General features: G+C 37.5%; 2 protein-coding genes across 7 annotated transcripts; both read left to right on the forward strand.

The window, feature by feature from the left end:
* Positions 1 to 1,286: 1,286 nt before the first annotated feature.
* On the forward strand, positions 1,287 to 2,325 carry rln3a (relaxin 3a). Its single transcript, XM_062438074.1, has 2 exons — positions 1,287 to 1,446; positions 2,039 to 2,325. Exons 1-2 carry the CDS (start codon positions 1,287 to 1,289, stop codon positions 2,323 to 2,325), a joined length of 447 nt encoding a protein of 148 aa, XP_062294058.1.
* A 1,674-nt stretch (positions 2,326 to 3,999) lies between these two features.
* il12rb2l (interleukin 12 receptor, beta 2a, like) lies at positions 4,000 to 13,391 on the forward strand. 6 transcript variants are annotated; one of them, XM_062438076.1, is made up of 15 exons: positions 4,000 to 4,342; positions 6,036 to 6,134; positions 7,926 to 8,073; positions 8,190 to 8,341; positions 8,846 to 8,994; positions 9,196 to 9,334; positions 9,487 to 9,566; positions 9,678 to 9,894; positions 10,186 to 10,386; positions 10,635 to 10,739; positions 10,861 to 10,995; positions 11,288 to 11,440; positions 11,710 to 11,773; positions 11,943 to 12,027; positions 12,214 to 13,391. In XM_062438076.1, the coding sequence occupies exons 1-15, from the start codon at positions 4,069 to 4,071 to the stop codon at positions 12,604 to 12,606; spliced, it is 2,394 nt and encodes a 797-aa protein (XP_062294060.1). In that variant the 5' UTR covers positions 4,000 to 4,068; the 3' UTR covers positions 12,607 to 13,391. The 6 variants fall into 6 exon arrangements, with proteins under 6 accessions (XP_062294060.1, XP_062294059.1, XP_062294061.1 ...); XM_062438075.1 differs by having other exon boundaries at positions 4,003 to 4,342; positions 11,288 to 11,455; XM_062438077.1 differs by having other exon boundaries at positions 4,200 to 5,200; positions 11,288 to 11,455.
* The last annotated feature ends 161 nt before the right edge of the window (positions 13,392 to 13,552 follow it).

Below are 13,552 nucleotides of genomic sequence, written 5' to 3' on the forward strand. Positions count from 1 at the left end.
AAACAAAAAGCAATTTATAAATGATTTCAAGTTATTATGTAGGAACAAATAATATTATCTACATTACGTACCACAATGTGTATTATCCATATGCAACACGTTTATAAGAAAGTATGCTTCATAATTTTGATATAGCTCCTGTGACCTCCTGACACTGTATTAATGAATGTCAGGGTGGACACCCTTCTAAAATGCCATTTTGTTTGCTTGTTTTCGTCACATTAATTACAAATTCATCATCCCCATTGTAATTTCCTAAATGAGTGACCTTTCACTATGGGGATACACAGATGAAATGTGCTTTATTTTTGTATGACTCATAATAAGACTTAATGTTATCTGACTTTGAAAATGTCACTGGTCCTGTCTCAGTCCTCCCTGTTCACCTTTCGGCAAAGAGATAACAGAATAAGCCATTTTCAAGAGAAATGGGAATGATACATACGCAGAGGTTATCCAGGGTCGTGTGGATTAAATATGGCAAAAACATATGTAAATATTTGTGATATTGGTTACAAAGGCCTAAATCCTGTATATCCATGTAGTGGTATCAGTGAGTGTCAAATTGTGTCAGTTGGAATACATGGCAACATGCATAATTGTAACTGAGAAGTTACAAGTTCATTTGTTCAGGTAATGTAAGGTTCGAAAGACATTGCCTTTCCAAAGCACCTTCTTTGAGGGCTCAAGATGTTGCTGCTGTCAGCTGACAAGTTGAACATTCATTTCAACTCCAATGCGTAATATGCAGATATATCATGCCATACAAGAAACATACAGATAGAGAGAATTGTAATTGGTCAGTATGCTGTAGAAGTATATAGTATCATACCATTTACTTTTGGTTGATGTCAATGTGATGTGTTTAATGTCAAATTTTCCTCACATATTAACACTCATGATTATGGAATGTTTTACATATTAAATATAAGTGGGATCTGACAAAGTCAACACACAGCGGGACATTAAAGGTGACAAAAGTACTTCACATGCTGAAACACAATTAGATCATACAGGCCTCTGACATATGCGTTAATTATGCCACCTTTGGTCTGCTTTTTATCCTCCATAAAGGTCTCTGACTGTATCTCTCTTTCGAATCAGTCATTCTCTCAGAGAAGGCCTATGCATGCGTAGCTTGCGTGGATCCCTTGCAGGGCTTCAAACCCCTTTATAAACCACGCCTGGGTCACCCAGAAAGTCATACCTCCTTTAAACAGGGAAACAGCAAGCTGCTCAAAGCAAAGAATCATTTTTTCTCTCTTGCTTTATTTACTCGGGGTACTATGTGGAAATCTGTGGTGCTGGCTGTTTGTCTTTTGGTGGCTGGGGTTCAGCCCATGGAGGACCCATCATATGGGGTGAAGCTTTGTGGCCGTGAGTTCATCCGGGCAGTCATCTTTACTTGTGGAGGCTCACGATGGAGACGGTCGCTCAGGAGTGCAGGTGAGACACAGACTTATGGTGCAACTTCTCCTTAACCGTTACTGACCTTATGATATCTCTTATCTACAAGCGCTGTTTGGGTTTCACTTGGTAACTTTGTATCCCATTCATTTTATGGGAACTTATTTCTCAATTTTCATAATAATAATAATAATAATAATAATAATAATAAGAAGAAGAAGAAGGAGAATAATAATAATAAGAATAATAATCATGTAATTTTAAGTCCAGATTGACAGAAAATACCACTGATTTAATTTTTTATTTGGTTTAGTTTGATTAGTTAGTGTTTACAGTGTGACCAATAGAGTCATAATTCATATTTACAGATGAAACTATGTTCTTATAAAGCAACTGTTTGTTTGAACATTTGATGATGAAAGAAAAACTTACTGATGTTTTATAATCCATATAGATTTGGCATTTATACAAGAACTTTTGCATAGACTTTGGACATTCACTCCCTCAATCATGCCATAATCATCAATTAATTTTCTTTCTCTGATTGTCAAGTCAGGCATGCATATTCTTTAATATACTTTAATATCAACTTTGAATCACACGCTTTATTTGCCCATTTTTACTGCTGCAGATGTTTCAGAGGAGGACCCGTTCAGCTCCCGTCAGGAAGAGTCCTCAGAGGGGTTAAGTCACAATTCTGTGTTGGAGACGTTCCTACAAAGGAACAGACACCTGGGCCTCACATCAAAAGACAACCAAGAGGGAGTGTTCAGCAGGCCGGCCCGTTCTTTCATCACTGAGGAAATCCTGGAAGCCCTGCGCAAGGCTGATCGCAAAGGCCGGGACGTGGTGGTGGGTCTGTCCAACGCCTGCTGCAAGTGGGGCTGCAGCAAGAGCGAGATCAGCTCCCTTTGCTGAGAGTCATACATCCAGTAGGCAGACATATATTGTACAATTACACAAACCTTTTTTTCCACTTCTCATGAATCTTAGATTTTATATCCAGTATATTTCACTTAAACCATTGTATGAACTGTTTCAAATTTTATTTTATTGTTTAAGTATCTATGAAGTGTAGAAAAAGGGCTGCCTTGTGTTCAAAATGTTGTTTTTTTCTAAAAGATGAATTTTAGGCTTTATTAACAGCCTAAAGTAATGCTTTATGAAGATCATTTGAAAACAGCTGCATAACAAGTGCTGAGACATCTGTATGCCACTGTATTCTGTAATGCATTCATTTTAATACAATTCATTTTGTTTGATGAATTTATTTATACATTGGTTTCCTCAACATAACCTTTTACAGCCACTTATTTAAAAATAACATTTTAAAGCTGGTAGAGGGAGGTTATAACTATCTTTTTTTGTAAATTACAGTTCGATTATGGGCATTTGTTTCATTGCAGATAGTTTTCATTACACACGTTTGCCCGTTTTCTTTCCTCTGTTACCAAGGCTTAAAAACACTATTACCCCCCTTAAATACGTTGTCCTGGAATGTTTTACATTTGATGCATCCCTAACTTTGAGACATTTTTTGTGATGAGTTTATACACCTTAAAAGAGAACTTCACCATGTGCAGTGAGGAGCAGACTGCTCAGCCCATGCATTCGACACAATTGATGTTTAGTTTTATCAATAACCTGGCATAGTTAAGTTTATTCAAACTTGTTAAAATTACAAAATTAAGTATATAGGCAGAAAAAATATAACAAAATAGAAATGCCAGCAACATTTTTTTGATAAGCAAAAGTAACTGTTCAATGTTCGAAAGGGTATAAAATGAAGTAAGGAACTGTTTTAGTGCTACCTCTTTTTTTCTTTTTTAAGCTCTAATAATCAAATCCAGTCAATAGCAAAACAAACAAACAAAAAAGAGAAAACAAGCAACACAAGTCAAAATGTCACACTGTACCAAATCATATTATTGCAGTCCACCTTTTTGTTCATCCTTTCTATATCTGTCCAAAGTGTTATTTTTAAAGATCTGTTCAAACTTATTTAATGTTCTATATGTTGTCATGTTACTTGTTCTTTAGTGCAGTTGTCTTTTGTTGTCATACAATGAAGTTTTGTATTTGTCCTTACTAATTTATGTGTTTACCTTCCCCCAATTAAAAGAATCCTTGGATACTGTTTGGTAGCTGTTGATTTTTGACTATGTACATGATTTGAATAGTGTTGAAGTCAACAGGATCCATAAACTTTAGTGCTTTTAGTCTAATGGAAAAATGGGTTTGTTGGCTCTGTAAGAGGTTTTATTTACAATTCTTATGGCTTATGCAATTTAGAGAAACAATGAGGAAGATGGAAATCATGTAATTTTAAGTCCAGATTGACAGAAAATACCACTGATTTAACTTATTTACTTGGTATAGTTCGATTAGTTAGTGTTTACAGTGTGACCAATGAAACTATGTTCTTATAAAAAAACTCTGCAAGTGTTTGTTTGAATATTTGATGATGAAAGAAAAAGTTATTGATGTTTTATAATGCAGATAGATTTAGCATTTATTTCCCATAGACTTTGAACATTCACTCCCTCAATCATGCCATAACCAGCAATTAATTTTATTTCTCTTTCTTTCTCTGATTGTCAAGTCAGGCATGCATAGTCTTCAAAATACTCAGACTTTCTTTGAAGCTCAACTTTGTATCACATGCTTCATTTGCCAATTTTTACTGCTGCAGATATTTCAGGGCAGGACCTGTTCAGCTCCCGTCAGGAAGAGTCCTCAGAGGGGTTAAGTCACAATTCTGTGGTGGAGAGTTTCTTGCAGAGGAACAGACAACTAGGCTTCACATCAAAAGACAACCAAGATGGAGTGTTCAACAGGCTGGCCTGTTCTTTCATCACTGAGGAAATCCTGGAAGTCTTGCGCAAGGCTGATCGCAAAGGCCATGACGTGGTGGTGGGTCTGTCCAACGCCTGCTGCAAGTGGGGTTTTATTTACAATTCCTATGGCTCTTTTTTGCAGGATGAATATTGGATGTATATTTGTTTTTATGTGTTCCCCCATACTTTCACACAGTAGTAGTAGTAGCTTTATTGTCATTATATTGAGGGTCAGATAACAACATAATAAAATTTAGACAGCACTCGCTAAGGCATAAAAACGTTTAAGACAATAAAAACAATTTAATACATAAATAAAATATCAATAATTTATGAGGGCAATAAAGTGCAATATGCAGTATAAAAAGGTGCAAACATAGCAAACAACAGTAATGTTTGTAAAAGTACGCCATATGTAAACAATTGAAATCATTTAAGGCACAAAGGTTTTTATTATTTATATTATTACACAAAAATAGTTTTTATTTATAGTCCTCTAGTGAGTGTGTGTGAGTGAGTGGGATGAGGGGATCAGGCTATGTTCATTAGTTTAAGAGCTTGGGAGAAGAAGCTGTTTCTCAGTCTTGTAGTGTGTGATTGAATTGCCCTGTATCACCTGCCAGAGGGAAGTAGTTGGAAATGGTGGTAGCCAGTATGTGTTAGGTCATGGATGATCTTTAAGGTCCTGCCTTGACAGTGGGATTGGTAAATGTCACTGATTGCAGGAAGCTGGGTCCCAATGATGTATTGTGCAGTCTTGATGAGATTTTGCAGAGCCCCTCTGGTCCTACTTGGTTCAGCTGGCAACCCATGCTGTGGTGCAGTGTGTGATGATACTCTCCACAGTGCACTGGTAGAAGTTAACCAGTAGGTTCTGTGGCAGACCGGCTCTCCTCAGCTTCCTCAGGAAGAAGAAACGCTGTTGTGCCTTCCAAATGACGGTGGAAGTATCTAAGGTCAACATAATTTATTGTCAATTATCACCCCAAGACATTTGATTTCAGACACCCTTTCTATTTCTATATCATTTTTTGCCCGTTTCTTGCATGTGTGGAAAACCTTTTATCATAAAATTGTTTGCTTATGATTAAAAAAAAGACTGTTTCTATATGAAAGTACCCAGGATATGGTCACATCGCAAAAAGCTTTGTTGTGTGCGCGTTTTCGTGTGTGCGTGCGTGTGTGCGTTGACGTCATTGGCAATTCCAGAAATGGGTGGGGCCATCGTGCCCGCTGTCTGTAAAACTGAACAACTTAACTTTACAATCACAACAAACTTTCTCAGTGAACTTCGTGTGGTATCGCTACAGAATGCACGTGAGGCATCTCAGTGTGTCTCTAAATGAGGTAAATAATTTATAAATATGAACTACTGAAGAGAACTGTTTGCTTTAAGTTAATTAAGACAATGCCTCCGGATATAACGTTACCCTTTTGACTAATACGGAGCACTATTATCGTGCTGCTTTCTTTCATGTGTGAAGTTAGTAGTTGTGTCAGTAGTACACCACTGTTTTCAGCTAATATACATTTCAGTTTCATCAAAGAGGTGTCAGTGCCTGGCACATAGAGTGTCGGCATGTGCGGTGTTTATGCCAAATTACAGTGTACAGTAAGTCTGTGACGCTACCACATGTCGTTGATTATTAAGCTATTCTCCAAACACTTACACAAATACCAAACAATACCAACAAGGTGTAGGATTGAACAAATGTGGCTTGTGGTTGTCTATACTCTTTATGTGTGTGTGTACGTGTACTGTATGTAACGTTACATGTGTGTTTCTCACAGGCACTAGAGGCCTGGGTCCAAATGTAATGGCCACATTTAGGACAAGATGGTTTCTGTCCATCTTGATGGTCAACCTGCCAAATTCTTGCGTTGCATCAGGTAGGCTGATTCAAATGTGCAAATGTTACTGAAATACAAGTACTATACTGTAGCGTACTGTACTGTACTAAATATGTGCATTTTTCTTATTCCGGGGTGCTTGTGCTTGTGTTTTTTCCCCAACGTCATGCTACTTCATATTTTTACTCCATAATCCTTTTTACTTTTTTACATTACAATTATTTAACAGCTTTGTACCACTACTTCCTTTCCAGAGTAAGATAGGCAGAAAGATTATTATCTTATTAGATGTGGTGTATTGTAAGGATAAACTACCAGAGAAACTATGTCAGATGAACTCAAGTTCAACTGGTTACAACACCGATATTGTGTCTACATGTTAATGTCCTCAGATGTTCAGATAAAGGATGCTTTGGGCCAAAATACAGTCAAAAGCTTGTACGCACTCATGTCTCATGTCTATAAGTTTACTCATCTGTAGATGGACCTCACAGGACTGTCTGTACTGAAGAGGAAGTAGTGACAAAGGAAGGATGCAGTCATTTGGACTCAAACCGATTAAAGTTTTAACTTCCTGTTCAAGCAACTGGCAGCATGTTTCCCTGCAGTGCGTGTGCGAGGGCCTTAAATCGATCACTGTAAAACGTGTGCGTGCTTACGAGAAATAGGTTAAAGTAGGTTCCTGTGAAAGTTTTGTGATGAATAGAAAATGTGGTTGAGTTCATGGGGTGTGCATAAGTATGTATGAGTGGGGGAAAAAATAAATATATATTTTTTAAATGTCTCATTTTATAAAAATATATTTTTCTTTCTTTTATCAATAACTTTTATTATTGCTCTCTGACTCTTGTCTAAATGTTTCTCTCTCTTTTCTCTTGAAGTTATCTCACTAAAACACTAATGAATATTACTAATAATTTATGTCACGTTTGCAACACTCATAACGGTAAACCAGTACTGAATAGTTTTTTTAAAATCAGTTTCCTGTTTGATATCAGTGTGACGCTTTATTTGTTTTTGCTCAACATTACCTGCACAAAGAAAGTGCACAGCAGTGTCACCTTTGTGCTGCTGCAGCAGTTTGCATCTATGGATACGTTTTGTTTCTGTTTTTTTCAAAACATAAGGACATATGTAATAGAAAGATATTTTTTGGCAACTATGAAAGAAACTCACACCTCATTTTTGGTCTATTATCTTTTTTTTATATATTCATTTTTTCTGAACAAAGATTTTTTTTTCGAATACAAGATATTCTACACGTCTTGATTTTGTTTAGTGCTTTATATGCATTGCTAGTCAAGTTTCTCATTACAGGGAATGAGGAAGCGTGTCTAAATCTTACTGTGTGGGAGTGGTAATTGTTTTTGTGACTCATAATATCCTGGCAGTGTGTCGCAGGGGTCCGTACCATTGACTGTAATTAGACACAGTCAGCTCAGAACTGTTGCTTTCTTGACTCATGGTGGTAACATTTTGGATTGAGGGCATTTTAGTAAGAGCTGTTGCCTTCACTAACTAACATATCGTTTTATTTCATTCAGTACAAGAACTCTTCATACAAGGTGTCAATAAGTGTTAAAAAAAACTAAAACAAACCTTAACCTATTGTCTTCAGATGTCATGTTGTGGGTCAAAATACTAGGTTGCAAATTTGTTAGGTACTCTTACCTAAAACTAACATTTAAGCTAATACAGCAGTATGTCCATTTATTTTTTCTTTGGTGAATGCAATGCGCTCTCTAAAAAAAGCACTGATTTGTCCTGTATGTGTTTGAAGTACTATGAACTGGCCTTTGTTTTTATTCCTTAATCTCTTTCTTTCTCCAGGTCCTCCTGCTCCCCCCTCTAACGTCAAGTGTTATATTCCATGTAATGGTGGTAGCTGTGAGGTAGATATCCACTGTACTTGGGATTCTACGTCAGACCCTCAGTTCCCCACTAACTACATCCTGCACTGGGAGCCGACATATAGCGAGTAAACATAACTAGACAGCCATGAGAAAAAAATACTCTCGGTCTTACTAATCTGACAATGTCAAGTGTTGATGATAACTGGGTATTTCTCTTCTCCCCTCTTCTCTTTTCTTTCAGTGAGGACCCAGTGACTAGCGGGACCAGTTCGAATCAGATTATTGATCGTGAACGTTATCCCAGCCACAGTGATCTTAGTGTTTGGGTGCAGGCTAAGAACCAGTACGGCTCTGTCAACTCTCAGCCGATTGTCTTCAACACAGGGAATATCAGTGAGTCAGTCCTGTCCATTCTTGTTCATCTTTTATGTAACGACTGTATAAATTGATAAAGAAGGCCAGCTCTGTCCTGGGATGACCCCTCAACCTACTGGAGGTGGTGGCTAAGCTGTCATCTCTGATAGAAAAAGACTTCCACCCGATGAGGACTGCACTGGACAGCTCCTATCAGCAGCAGACTGTGTAACCCAGTTGTGTTCCAATTGTTCTTATTGCTTGTTTACTTAATTATTATGTATTGTTCTATATTCTTTTTATTGATGCTCTTACTATTTTTGCTATCCACTTTGCAGCTCTAACACTGTACATTTCTCCATTGTGGGACTAGTAAAACATTATTGTATCTCATCTTATACCTTAATAATTGATCTTGCCAATCAAAATGATTGAGCTGCTTTTAATGGAAGAAAAATGGTTATTTACCTTCAAATTATTTCTCAACGATTTAAGTGATTTTTTTAAATGAATTTGTTTTTGGGTATCTGTCCCTCCCTGTAGATAAGCCATCCCCTCCTAAGATCAATGGGAGCAAGCAGATAGAGGAGGAGTCATTGGAGATTTCATGGATTTTCCCTTGTGATCTGCAGTCCCATATGCAGAAGTGTGATGTCCAACATCGGACTGAAGACGACCCAGTCTGGATTAAGGTGTTATTGGTTTGGGTTTGGTCTTGATCCAGGCACTGTAAAGCTATTGTGTGATGGAATAAGGTAGCAGTAAATGGACAATGCTGGTGAATGAACAATGTTATAGCAAATAAGATCATCTGTCAAGAAAAAATGTATACTGTTGATTAAGTAAAACTCTCTGAACATATTCTCAAGCTCCGTGTTTTCCTCTCTATGCAGACTTCTGTTACTTTCATGAATTCCTTTATACTGGACTATCCCCAGCCCGGCAAAGTCTATGAATTTCAGGTTCGATGTTGCTGTAACACAGGCTTGATGAGTGACTGGACTGCAATCCACCCAGTAAAGTTGAAGGCAGGTGAGTCCGCACTTAGTGAGGTGGTGTCCAGGTTTAGTTTGAACTCAAATAAAAATCGTGGACTACCTTAAGGCGTGGACTACCTGTCCACCTGAGTGTGTAATTCTCAGTTTTCACAGCTTCTTGCTATCTCTCTTTCCTATCTTAATCAGCCCCTATCGGAGAGTTGGATCTATGGATGGACTGTGGGATGTTCCCCACAACCACTGACCACTGTTTTCTGACCTGGAAGGTAGGCAAACAAATCACCCACAATAATTATTCTGTGATTGGAATAATGAGCCGGAGTCTCATTTCATACAGACTCACCCTTCGCTTTTTCTCTCCTCTTTATCCAATTCAGGAGCTTCCTTTCTCTCAGGACATTCTTAGATATGAGGTCGAACTGTCAGGCAATAATGGCCCATTGTCAGTAAATGTGTCCACATCTGAGCCAGGGGTGTGTGATGGGATGAAATGCTACCTCAATTATTCTCTTAAGGATATATTGTCAGCCAGGGTATCAGCCTACAATGCTCATGGTGCCTCAAGACCTTCCAATCTAACTATCCCAACACAAGGTATCAATTGTCCAGACTGTCAGATATGGAAAGCCTGTGTAACAATTAGTATATGTGCTGTCATGTTTGATATGTGTTGTAAGAAATAATATACAAGTTTGTTGAAAGTTTTAGTTAAGCTTATACTCACTGTTTGAGTGCCTGGTCTCTTTGGAAAACAATGGCACAATAACTATATAGTTATTTGTTCTAATTCTTATTCCTATGTTTGTATTCTCAACTAAAAGTAAAATAGTTTTGCCTTTTCCAGTAACACAGCAGAACTAACAATGGCATTTGTCTTTTATTAAGGTAAACAGGAAAATGCGCAAAATATTCACCTCAATATGAATGAAGAGAACCTCACTGTGTCCTGGAATCAGTCCTCTCAGCTCTCTGCCAACCCCTCTTTCAAGGAATATGTGGTACAATACAAACAAGCAGGAAGTCCAACATGCCAAGAATTTGATTGGGTCAAAGTGAGGAACGGTCATACAATGGGAATTTTTAAAGGTTTGTCTGATTTGGATATTTTTATATAAATCCCAAAGGTATTTGAAAATGCTATACATATTAGAAACTATGTTACAATACTGCCTGAGAATTTCATTTGGAGACCAAAACATCTCATTGAACAGTCCAAGAAAGTATTAGTGTAGATTCAATTTAGAAACTATCAATAAATTATGTTAATCGATTTAATCGTGAAGTGTAAATTTATGCTGGATGCTTTGTACTCAGGTGTGTGTCTCCACCTACAGGTCAGTTTAAAAAGTACACACCCTTCCAAGTTACACTGTTCACAGTATCACATGGCAAGGAATGCTGTCCCCAGTCATCGGTTATTGGATACTCTCTTCAAGGAAGTAAGTAATGTAGCTTTAATTAGCCATTGTTCTTGGACAGTCCTTTTCAAGAGATTTTCTTTACTAATCTTGACCTCTCATCTCTCCTTGAATAATAATCCTTTTCTCCATTATTTTTCAGCTCCTTCCATTGTGGCTTCATTTAAAGTGGTTTCTATTTCTGCCACTGATGTGACGCTGTTTTGGGAGCCTGTGCCACTGTCTAAACAGAAAGGGGTGATCCTTTCCTACCAAATAGGATTAGTCAAAAGCAATGGTAACCAGCAACAATATACTGTAATACAGTTGTACCAATTTCTAAGGGTTTTTTTCAAATACTGTGTCATAGCAGTGGATCAGATATATTTGTCATGAGTCATTTTTAAATGAGCTGTTATATAAAGTAAACTGGGGCCTTCCCTCATTCAAAGCTTGGAATGGCCCCCCTCAACTTGGTTTACTTACTTGGTTTTTGCTTAATTCCTGAATGGAGTTAGCTTGGTGTGTCTCTGTCAGCTATACTTTGATTAACTAACCTCGCTTGTAACATTTTATTTCTCTTACAATAGCTGTGTACAAGATCCCGTCCCAGCAGCAGACTTTTACTCTGCAGAATCTCAGTCCAGACCAGAAGTATGACGTCTGGATAAAGGCTGTCACTCAGGCCGGACCTGGAGACAATGCCACCGTAACGTTCCAAACAGTCCACCAAGAAGATTATGGTATAGCATCACGTCGTGAGTCATCTCTTATTTAACATGATGAGCTTAGTATGAAATGTATGATTAAGTGTTTCTAAGGGTTGTAATTTGATATTTCACGCAACATAATAGGTGGATTAATCATATTATTCACACTTGACACATCATTTTAATGACCTCTCTCATTCTATTCCCCTCTCTCCCTCTTTCTTTCTTTCTTTCTTTCTTTCTTTCTTTCTTTCTTTCTTTCTTTCTTTCTTTCTTTCTTTCTTTCTTTCTTTCTTTCTCAGCAATCGTAATCATAGTCCTGACTGTATGTCTTCTGGTTTTACTATTTTGTTGTGTATGTAAAAGGTGAGATTAGCATCCTAAACAAATTCTCACCAATCTTGTTGTCCTATGAAATCTTGATGTTAACACTAAAGCAAAAAATACTTGTATGTACACATTATTTGAGTGGTGCTTCTGTGATTGTGAATAGTGTCTTTTTTTTTTACTCTTATGTGTCTGTTTTTGTTTGCAGATTAGAAAGCAAAGCATGTAGACTGGTCTATGAGAAAGTGCCAGATCCCCACAATAGCCGCATCTTCAAACAGATGAAGTACCAGGTGAGAGACTTTATAGGGTTTCTTTTTCTTCTCTGAACCTGGGTCTAATCTCAAAACAGGAATGTTGATCCTGAGTAATGCCCTTATCTTCCACCAAGAACTGCTTATCCTGTTGACAGCTTAGTCCTAGTTTGTTACTGTGTATTGCCAACATGCAAAATGGTTCTGTATCTGATCTCCTTGTAGATTAATGACCCCTTGGCTTGGTCCTGCATTTCCATCAATGAGCCACATCCTAAGATCTCTCAGTTGGAGATAGTAGAAATCCAGCCCAGCGCTTTGGAGTCCTCTGTGGAGACAACCTCCCATCCTGATGGATTAACTAGGCCAGCAGTGGGAGACAGAAGCTCACAAATCGACTGCCAAGACAATCAGAGGGAGGATGCTGTCACAGAGGAGTGTGACAGGATAGAAGGCAGATATAGAAGAGAAGAGTACAGCAAAATGGTTGACTCCGATGAGGAGAGGGATGGGGAGGAGGACAGGGGGGATTCTTGGAGCTCATCTGAGGAAGAACAGTTCACGTCAGGTTATGAAAAACACTTTATGCCCACTCCTCTGGATGTACTGGAAGTTTGATTGACATCAATTTTATATGTGTGTTGTACTTTTTTGTACAAAAAAGTGTGCAGAAACAAGTGTCATGTGATTAAAAATGGTGACTGGACTGCCTCTCTCTGTGGTCAGGTCTACTAAAGCTAATGGCAGTAAACCAGTCCCTCTCTCTAATCAGGTTTCCACTGTATGTGTTTGTTTTGTTACATTTGATTAGTGTTGGTATTTTTAGTTTGTTTTCTTCGTCAGGTCACTATTCATGTGTAATCTCTCATTTTTGTCATATGCTAAATGTATGCTGAATCAGGAAATGTTTGTTATGGACATTAATAGCACATACTCATACACATGCTCTCAGGAAATCAGAAAATATAAAATTCTGTGTGGAGTATACAATTTAGAAGGAACCTTAAAATCCACATAACCTATTGTTTCCCAAGGCTGGGAAACCAGAGCATAATGAATTTTGTCGGCAATGTCATCAATTAACACTGAATTAATACTTAATCCTGGGACTGGAGATTTCTTATTTGAGTTATTAACTCCTGGATGAACTCTTGCATGTACATATTTGTGAATGGAAAAATGCTCCTGTAAACCATACATGAATTTAAGTATTACAAAGGTGTGAGAACTCTTTGAACCCACAGAATGTACATTTTTACATAATAGGAGCTGCTTGATGTATCTTTACTGGCTTGAACAATTAATCCACAATTTTTAGATTGTTCTTCATGTTTGTTTTTTTTAAAGTACAATTGATGTATGCAAAACTGCTGTATGCGATCAAATAAACAATTTTAATAAGTCTGGCTGCAGAGTTTCTGACTAATTGAATTCAGTTCACTTTAGTGACTGCACAGCCAGGTAAATTTGTTATTTTATTAGAGCAGTACAGTTCTAATACAATCATCACACAGCCACAGCATTATAGTATTAAACTTAATAAAAAAACACATAACACTTACTA

Source organism: Scomber scombrus, chromosome 18, assembly GCF_963691925.1.
Source record: "Scomber scombrus chromosome 18, fScoSco1.1, whole genome shotgun sequence".
Lineage (NCBI taxonomy): Eukaryota > Metazoa > Chordata > Actinopteri > Scombriformes > Scombridae > Scomber > Scomber scombrus.

Excerpts from the sequence above, each read along its gene's own strand:
- rln3a (XM_062438074.1), top strand. The coding sequence starts at position 1,287 with ATGTGGAAATCTGTGGTGCTGGCTGTTTGTCTTTTGGTGGCTGGGGTT. Across the intron at positions 1,447-2,038 it reads ACGGTCGCTCAGGAGTGCAG|ATGTTTCAGAGGAGGACCCG; the intron begins GTGAGACACAGA and ends TTACTGCTGCAG.
- il12rb2l (XM_062438075.1), top strand. The coding sequence starts at position 4,069 with ATGCTTCATTTGCCAATTTTTACTGCTGCAGATATTTCAGGGCAGGAC. Across the intron at positions 4,343-6,035 it reads GGGTCTGTCCAACGCCTGCT|GCACTAGAGGCCTGGGTCCA; the intron begins GCAAGTGGGGTT and ends TGTTTCTCACAG. Across the intron at positions 10,387-10,634 it reads TACAATGGGAATTTTTAAAG|GTCAGTTTAAAAAGTACACA; the intron begins GTTTGTCTGATT and ends CTCCACCTACAG.